The sequence below is a fragment of the Orycteropus afer genome, unplaced genomic scaffold (assembly GCF_000298275.1).
Source record: "Orycteropus afer afer isolate SDZICR_OR568_19922 unplaced genomic scaffold, OryAfe1.0 scaffold00110, whole genome shotgun sequence".
Classification (NCBI taxonomy): Eukaryota; Metazoa; Chordata; class Mammalia; order Tubulidentata; family Orycteropodidae; genus Orycteropus; species Orycteropus afer.
In genome coordinates, this window is record NW_006921697.1 from 6,477,123 (window position 1) to 6,486,964 (window position 9,842).

General features: G+C 43.1%; 1 protein-coding gene across 1 annotated transcript; it reads left to right on the forward strand.

Annotated features, from left to right (window-relative positions):
* Positions 1 to 6,486: 6,486 nt before the first annotated feature.
* Positions 6,487 to 9,060, forward strand: LOC103199361 (beta-citrylglutamate synthase B-like). Its single transcript, XM_007943634.2, has 2 exons — positions 6,487 to 7,183; positions 8,597 to 9,060. Exons 1-2 carry the CDS (start codon positions 6,487 to 6,489, stop codon positions 9,058 to 9,060), a joined length of 1,161 nt encoding a protein of 386 aa, XP_007941825.1.
* Positions 9,061 to 9,842: the final 782 nt, after the last annotated feature.

Consider the following 9,842-nt stretch of genomic DNA (forward strand, 5'->3'; position numbering starts at 1 on the left):
TCACAGTGGAAGGAGTTGAGGTGACTGGACCAGAGAACAGAAAAGAGCAAGAGGCTTGCTCTGTGTAAGTGTGTGTTTTGGGGGTGGGGAGGGGAGGCAGAGGCCCTAGAAGCTGATCTGAGATGCCAATAACTGGAAGCGGCTCAGCAGAAGACCTATCTTGCCATTTCTCTGCAACCTCCCTCCTCTTTCCCAAACTTTGCACTCCATGCATTACAAATTAGTTTTACAACCCTGAACACAGTATCCTCTCTCACTCCCCTCTGGCATTGTTTCAGCTGTCCCTCTACTTACCCTATTCTCAGTGCCCTAGCTCTTCCCCCAGTAGCTCTACTTGCCCTCCAGGTCACTCTATTCAAGCAGCTTTCCTCATTCCCTCCACTGGGCAGGGTGTCCTCCTACATGTCTTGAGCTCCTTCTCCCCTTAGGGCACTTATCAGTGTGCACTAGAATTTTAACCCAGCAGACAGGAGGAGGGCCTCACGCTCTAGGACTGTTGCTTGCAGGGGCTCTACTAGCTCCCTGCTCAGGGAAACAAGAAACCACAGGCCAGCCAGGCAGACAGCATAGCCTGAGAGCACTGGACTAACAGTCCAAAGATCTATCTGTACCCCAGGACCTGGCCACTTTGATCTGCCAAGGCCTCTTTCCACTTGAGTCATCTAGAATTCTGCGATCCGAATGTCTCTTAGGAAGTAGCTCTGGGATGACTACATAAAGGAAGTGGGGAACAACAAAACCTTGGACTTTTGCCCATAACCACTAACACTCTCTCCTCTTAGTGAGAAAAGCCACTTGTGCAAAGTACGCTCTTCAGTAGATAGAAGGAGCCCAAGACTTTTCCTGGGTGTCTAAGACTTTTTTGAGGGTATGGATCCTACATTACATAACACACCATGCTATTCAAAAACTAGGGTCATTAGGTGGCAAGTCTTGAAGACTGGAAAGAAATTTACTTATCACTGAGCTCAACCATCTTAGTAATGGAAACAGAGGCCCAGAGAGGGTCAAGTACTCATGAAAGATCACACAGCTCCTATGTTACTATTCTGTGTCCAGCACCTTGATGGCCGGAAAGAGAAACAAGAGGGGCTGAGTCAGGTGTCCCTTAGTTTACTCTTTTTCTTTCTGTCTTACCATCCTATTGACCATGTCTCTTTCCCTAAGGTCAACTGTCTTAGTTCTCTAGTGCTGCTATAACAGAAATACTACAAGTGAGTGGCTTTAACCAACAGAAATTAATTCCGTCACAGTTCAGGAGGCTAGAAGTCCAAATTCAGTGTGCCAGCTCTAGGGAAAGGCTTTCTGTCTCTGTAGTCTCTGGAGGAAGGCCTTTGTCTCTTCTGAGTTTCCACTCCTGGGTGATCTTTCTGTGGGTTGGCATCTCTCTTCCCCCATCTCTGCTTGCTTGTTTGTCCTCATCTGCTTTTTATCTCGTAAGAGATTTGCCCAAAACACACCCTATACTAATCCTGGCTTATTAACATAACAAAGAAAACATATCCGAAAGTGGGATTATAGAAGCCCCGGTGGCACAGTGGTTAAAGCGCTTGGCTGCTAATTGAAAGGTTGGCACTTTGAACCACCAGCCACTCTGTGGGAGAAAGATGTGGCAGTCTGCTTTCACAAAGATTACAGCCTTGGAAACTCTATGAGACAATTCTACTCTGTCTTATAGGGTTGCTATGAGTTGGAATAGACCCAAGGAAAATGAGGTTTAGTTGGGTTTATAGGGGTTAGGATTTACAACACATTTTTGGGGACACAATTCAATCCATACCACTAGCAAAAAGGGATCACTCTCCGGCACACTCTGGCACAGAGTGACCCTTTAACTCTGAGATGACCAGAATGTAACCCTGGCCACACACAGGAGTAAAGCTCTGATAATTTTATTGCTCAGCAAATTGGTCATCAGCATGGAAGATTGAGGTTATCATCTCCCAAGGCTTCTTGGGGAAATGTAAACCCAAATGGGTGGACAAAGAACATTGCCACCTCCAGTTGCAAGGACCCTCTCTGGCTTTTACATGTCCAGTATCCATTCCACTTTCTGGGGGAATGACTCTTGGACCATGCAGTTCAGGTAGGGCTGACTCTGCTGCCTGGCTCCATGAGATGGTACATGACCCAGCCCTAGCCAATGAGAATCAAACTTGGAACTTCCCTTGGAATTGTTGGGAATAGGGTATGTTATTTCCCCTGGGCCTGCCAACAGTGTGGAATGAAAGTCTAGAACTGCTTGTGGCTAGTCCGCCAAAGCAGGGTAAGGGCTTGTCCAAAATGAAGCTACCCGGAGAAAGCTCAGCTGGCAGAAGCAGAATCCTGACATCATTTGGGCCCCTGGATCCAGCCAAACCTGAAGCTTAGGGCTTCTCAATCATGAGAGCCAATACACATCCCTTTCTGCTTAAGATGTTGTGTGTTGTTATCAGTCATTTGTATCTGAAAGAGCTGTGCCTTGTAATAGGAGTTAGCTGGGCCTAAGAACCTCTCCTGCTCTTTTTTTATTTTTTAATTTTTATTGTGATTTGGGTGAAAGTTTACAGAGCATTTTCCATACAGCAGTTCATAAACATTTTGTCTCATGACACTGACTGCAATTCCCCACAAGGTAGCAGCTCTCTTCCCACTTTCTCCTCATAGTTCCTACTTCCCTGTATCCTTCCCTCCCATGCACTCCCACCCCTGAACTGTCTCCCTGTGCAAACACTGCCCTTCTGTTCTCCCATGATTGATCGCTCCATGTAGTGTATCTACCTGACAAAAATGTTCACCCCATATGCCTGTCTATTGTTTGGCTGGAAGCCACGGAGTGAGTTCAATTCCAGACCTGAAGGGTAGTTAGGGACCATAGACTCAGGAGTCTCACCAGGCTCTATCAGACCAGCAAACCTCATCTTTCTTTTTTTTTTTTTTTTAATTTTGATTTTGTTCCACATTGTTCTCCCACTCTACCCAGGATCTCCTGCTCTGATCCCTTTCCAAGTGGTTAACAGTGGGAGGCGGGTACCATCTAGTTCTTCTGGTCTCATAGTTCTGTGTAGGCTGACTCTCCTGCTTCTTTTAAGTTAAAAGTACTAGAAATCTCTACAGCAGACCTGGAGACTCCAAAGGGAGTGAGTCCAGGGACAAGGAAGGCAGAGCACAGCCATTAGGAGGGGACAAGCTCCTTACCTGTGCTGGTTTGGCCATGGTCTCAGGTTCTGCACCAGAAAGCACTGTGGAGAAGAAAGAGACTCATAAGATTCCTTCCCTCTCTGCTCCCCTTCATTCTTTCCCCCAACTTTCCTCACCCTTCCTTCCTTCCTTCCACTGCATTCTCTGCAGTTTTTCAGTCCTCCAGGTTAAGTCATACCCAAAGACTTGACTCAGGGCTGGGTGCATTTTTCAGAGGATAATGCATCATAGATAAGACAGTGCCTCAACATTAGCAACTAAGGTGGGAAAGAGACTTGGAGCCAAGAGGGAGAGAGGGCACAGCCACTGATCACACAGGCTGTGCACACACTTTTCAGACCTACTCGCACTGAATCCTCAAAGCATTCCTTCTAGGCATCAAATTCCCCTTTTCTCATAGGTAAGGAGACCAAGAGTATGGGCTCAAGGAGGTTAAATAATTTGCCCAAAGTCACACAGCTTAGAATAGAAGTCAACTATTTCCAGATTCCATAATCCATACTATTTGAATCATGCACACTCTCTCTCCAAGTCATTAAAAATGGTTTCAGAACCCAGGGCTTAACAATATGTAGATGAGAAGGTTCAAAGAGACACAAGTCACCTGGTGCAAATATTTGAAGGCCTCTCCTGTTTAAGTCAATAAATGTTTATTTAGCACCTACTCCCTGTTGAGACACTGTTCTAGGCACTGAAGATGCAGAAATGAATAAAAGAAAACCCTGCTTCCCTGGAGTTTACAATGTGAGAAGAATAGTATCTTTTTTAAAAATGCACACATCCAGCTATAAAAAGAACTGGGGAGAAAATAATAAAGTTTGGTGAGGGCTGAGTGCGAAGGGGATTCCTATCTGAAGTAGGGTGGTCAGAAGGTCTTTCAGAGGTGACATGAGCCACAGGGATACTTGAGGGCAGTGTGATCTAGGACAAGAATAGCAAGTGCAAAGGCCCTGAGATGGGAGCATGCTTGGCAGGATTGAGGACCACCAGAGCCCAGTTTGGCTGGTGTACACAAGGTGGGGGGCTGACAATAGTGGGATGTAGGGAGGGGGCAGCAGGGGCCAGTGTCTAAAAGTCACTTTAAAAAACTTTGCATTTTTCTGATGGGACAGAAGACCACTGTGAGGATTTTGAACAAACAGGGGACATGATTGACTTACATCTCATAGAAAAGGAATCTGTATGGGAGTCATAGGAGATGGGGTCTACAGTGAAGGATCAAGAAACAAAGATATGTTACCTAAAAAAGAAAAGCCAAAAGGGATGTGACTGATTTGGAAAGGGGCAGGGAGATGAGGCTCAGGAGAACCCTCAGGACAGCAGAGTTAAAAGGGATTGTCTCTGAGGACAAGTGGGGCAGAAATGAAGGACCACTGCTTCCCATTTGAAGCTGGTCTGTGTAATTTTAAAAAACCATGACTATGCATCACTTTTAAAAAATAAAATTAAAAAACTCAACTGAACTTATTCAGTGAGGTCTTCAAGGAACTGAACCAGAAGAGACAGCAGAACCAAGGAGACTTTTCAGCTCAGTGCTTCTAGTTCTTTACTTCTCTACCAAAGCAGGCACCCACCACTCTTGGGGAAATCAGCCCCTGACCTCAATCCACAATCTTCTTGGCCTTTGAGGTTTGTTAGGGATTGAATTGCATCCCCCTAAAATGTGTTGTGGGAGCTCTGGTAGCATAATGCCTAATGCACTTGACTGCTAACCAGATGGCTGGTGGTTCAAACCCACCAGCCACTCCTTGGAAGAAAGATGAGGCAATCTACTTCCGTAGTGATACTGCCTTGGAAACCCAAGGAGGGGTCGCTATGAGTCAGGGCTGACTCGACAGCACGTAACAACAACAACAACAACAACAAAATGTGTTGTACATCTTAACAACTATACCTGTGGTTAAGGAGCCCTCGTGGTGCAGTGGCTGAAGTGCTCAATTGCTCCCTGAAAGGTCAGAGGTTAGAATCCTGTTCCACAGGAAAAGATGTGGCAGTCTGCCTCTGTAAAGATTATAGCCTCAAAAATGCTATGAGGGCAGTTCTACTCTACCCTATAGGGTGGCTGTGGTAGTTAAGGTTATGTGTCATCTAGGCTGGGCGTGGTTTTGAGTGGCTGGGCAACTGGTTGCAGTTATTCCCCCTGATGAGACAGGCAATCAACTCCATGTGGCATCTGCCATGAGCAGCTGAGTAGCTGCTTCAGGGATGTGCTCTGCTTCCAGTTTATAAGGAGAAACTTTGGGAATGGTCAGCAGCTTTATGGCATGCTTGGACCCTGCATGTAGCCAAGTCTTCACCTAGCAGCCATGTTATCTGTCGATCTTAGGACTGTCTCTGGACTTGAATCAGTGACCTGCTGTGTTGTTTGGTAATATTGGGACTGTGCCTTTTTACTTACCGACCTTGAGTTTGTCAGCCTCAGCAGCCAGCCTGAGTGAAGAGATACCTTGAGCTCCAGTGCGCCAGCAGCAAGAGTCAGAGCTGAAGCCCAAGGTCAAAGGGCTTTCACCTAGCCCCTAGAACTTGGCACTTTGAACTTGGACTTCCAGTCTCCAAAATTTTAAGAGAATAAATTCCTGTTGTTAAAGGCACCCATCTGTGGTATTTTCTGTTAGAGTGGCGCTAGGTAACCAAAACAGTGGCTATGAGTCTGAGTTGACTCAGTGTTATAATCCCATTCGGGAATGGAGTTTCTCTGTTATGTTAATGAGACAGTATTAATGTAGGGTGTATTTTGAGTCAATCTCTTTTGAGACTTAAAAGGAGCAGATTAAGCAAGGCAGAAAAGCAGCAGAGATGGGGGAAGATAGATACCACACCACATAAAGATCACTGAGGAGCCAAGGACCTTCCCACAGGGCCGAGAGACAGCAAAAACCTTCTTCTAGAGCCACTAAAACCCACTGTCATAGAGTTGATTCCAACTCACAGTGACCCTCTGGGACAGAGTAGAACTCCCCCATAGCATTTTCAAGACTACATCTTTGCAGAAGCAGACTGCCTTATCTTTCTCCTGCAGAACGTCTGGTGGGTTCAAGCCACCAATCTTTTGGTTAGCAACCAAATGCTTTAATCACTATGCCACCAGAGTTCCTATTCCTCTAGAGCAAGCACTCTGAATTCAGACTTCTAGCCTTCAAAAATTTCTGTTTGGACTGCAGCTTCAACTCCAAGCCTGAATTCCAGCCTTCTTTCCTTCAACAGCCTGCCCTACGGATTTCCACCTCACCTTGCTAGCCCCACAGCCATATAGAGTTCACATTCAAGAGAAACTAATCCAGAAAAAAGAAGAACAAGCAGATCAAGATGTGTAGCTCTGTGGCTGCCAAGTTGTGGTTTTTGACAGATCATTGCATCAGGGAAGACTATCCTCAGAAAGAGATCTTACGAGCGCTGAAGGCCAAATGTTGTGAGGAAGAACTGGAATTTAGGGCTGTGGTGATGGATGAGGTGGTGCTGACAATTGAGCAGGGGAATCTGGGTCTACGGATTAATGGAGAACTAATCACTGCCTACCCCCAGGTGGTGGTAGTAAGAGTACCAACCCCTTGGGTACAAAGTGATAGTGACATTACTGTTTTACGCCACCTAGAGAAGATGGGATGTCGGTTGATGAACCGGCCTCAAGCCATCTTGAACTGTGTTAATAAGTTCTGGACATTTCAAGAGTTGGCTGGCCATGGTGTTCCTCTGCCAGATACTTTCTCTTATGGTGGCCATGAAAATTTTGCTAAAATGATTGATGAAGCAGAAGTATTGGAGTTCCCAATGGTAGTGAAGAATACACGGGGTCATAGAGGCAAAGCTGTTTTCTTGGCTCGAGATAAGCATCATTTGGCTGATCTAAGCCATCTTATTCGCCATGAAGCTCCATACCTGTTTCAGAAGTATGTTAAAGAGTCCCATGGACGGGATGTACGTGTCATTGTTGTGGGTGGCCGTGTGGTTGGCACCATGTTACGTTGTTCAACAGATGGGAGGATGCAAAGCAACTGCTCACTAGGTAAAAACAATACAGATACTTGTGTATATTCATATGTATCTGTTGATCTTTTTACTTAGTAATTTGAAAAGCACATTGTCTTTCACATGTAAATGTGATTTATAGACCTGTCATCAATATAATGAATAATATAATACTGTTTTACTCAAATGACATAGCAATGATTGTGAGGAAGTTGCAAAGCTGGGCGATTTTCGTTTTGTTATATTTGGAACCATCTTGATAGCACAGCAACAGCATATTGCAGGGTTCATTACTCACCACTGTTTCCTCCTCATCTTCATCTTCTCATATCTCTATTCTAAGTCATTTGTTCTGTGTGTGTATTTTCTTGATTATTATTCCTGGATGGGATATATGACTGATAGCTACCTTCTCAGGTATTTCTCCTCGAGGGAGACTAATATCTTGGCCAAGATAGTATTCTTAGGTTGTAAGAGTCTGGCTTCACTTCTGCTGCCTCTTAGATTTCATTGTTGAAATTCAATGTTTAAATCTACTCTTATATAAAATTTTCCTTTGTAGGTGATTTATTCCTTTTGCCTGAAAATTTGTTCTGTTTTTTCTTCATGTTGTTAGTTGTTGTAGAGCTGTAAAATTTTATCGAGATATTTTTAGATATTTTTTTTAATCAACTTTGAGCCCTTTTGATCAGTGAACTTATTTGAAGGTTGCATGTATTTTTAGATGTTTATTGGCCATTTTGTTTCTTTTTGTGAATTATTTATCTATATATTTTTATTTAATTTTCTTCGTTGATTTGAAAGAGCTTTTAGTTTATAAAGAATGTTAATGCTACTTTTAGTTTCTAGAAAATTAAGGTGAGTTTTTCAATGATTCTGACATTTTGCTTTTTGGTGGACTTGAGCCGGCAATCTTTTGTTGTAGCCGAGTGCTTATCCATTTCTTCTGTTTTCTAGTTTTCATGCTGTTACATCTATTTTCTTCCCCTTTTATATTTATAGAATGTGTGAAGTCACACAGCTTGGTCAGATCTTACGCATATTATATCAGTCTTTCCAAGTTTCAGGAAGCTAGTAAATTATTGTCCTTTAGGAATTATTCTTATCAACATTCATTCACAACTATGAAAAAGTAAATACTTTTTACATCATTTTCCAGTGTTCATCTTCCTGTGAAACGAGGAGTAAGGGTATAATAGTACCAAATAAATATGTAGGATACAGATAGGACGTCACAAGTAGAAGTTTCTGGATCTAAGTCATTGGTTCTTTAAAAAAAATGGGTAGGGAGGGGATTCCCAAATGAAGAAAACCCAGATTTCATAGTCCCAGTTTTACACTAAATAATATCTTTCACTGCTGATTTAGAAGAGAGGATTAGCCTTGGAGACTAGCTTTAATTTTACTCCAAAAATTTTATCATTTGGGTAACTTGTTTCTCTTTTGCCAGGTGGTGTGGGGATGATGTGCTCATTGAGTGAACAAGGAAAGCAGCTAGCTATCCAGGTGTCTAATATCCTGGGGATGGATGTGTGTGGCATTGACCTCTTGATGAAAGATGACGGCTCCTTCTGTGTCTGTGAAGCCAATGCAAATGTAGGTTTCATCGCCTTTGATAAGGCTTGTAATCTAGATGTAGCTGGTATCATAGCGGACTATGCCGCCTCCCTTCTGCCCTCTGGCCGGCTCACCCGGCGTATGTCCCTGCTCTCGGTGGTGTCCACAGCCAGTGAAACTAGTGAGCCGGAGCTGGGTCCCCCAACCAGCACTGCTGTCGACAACATGAGTGCGAGTTCCAGCTCTGTTGACAGCGACCCTGAAAGCACGGAGCGGGAGCTGCTTACCAAGCTCCCAGGGGGCCTGTTCAACATGAACCAGCTTCTAGCCAATGAAATCAAACTCCTGGTGGAGTGACTCCACTGGTAAATAATTAACCAACAAAACCCTTGTAAAACTTTCTTTCTTTTCCTTTATTTTTATTTTTTTTTTTTTAACCAACTTGCAATGCTGTTCATGGAAAACACTCAGGAAGATGAGAGAAAATTGAGTAAAATTAGTTGAGAGAAGAAGGGGGAGATAAGCGAGACCTCTGCTGTTACCATGTGACTGGTTTTCATTTAAAAATCCTACAAGTCTAATTTGGAAAGAAAGTCAGAAGAGGTGGCATAGAGAAAAATGTCAAGTTTTCAAAGTTATCTTTTTAAATTACTCAAAAATTTGTATGCTCTTGGGCCATGAGGAATGTAGAAATTTTTTCATGGTCCTTTGCATCTTGTTTTTGTACGGTTGGTACAAATTTCAGAGTAGCATGGCAGTAGATTGATTGTGTTTTAAAATTTTGTACTGGTGAGGAATACATCTGCCTAAAATACATGAATTTTTTAAAATAGAAATCTGAAACTTCTTCCATTTCCATATTAACAACAGTTGTTTATAAAATCTTGAGACTCTATTTGAGTTTTCTTATTTTTTGCTTTTGTTTTGTTTTTTTCCCCTTAATTTAGGTGGAAGGGCAAAGTAAATATGACCCAATAAAGGCTTTTTAATGTCAAAATTGGCATGTTTGCATGATGAAATGGAAATGAACAGTATTGCAATGTCTGGTATACAAAATAACATTTACTCCAATGTAGATAAAATTACACTAGTTTAAAATATGTGCAAAAACTTGTATTTGTTAGTGTTTTAGTCTTTTT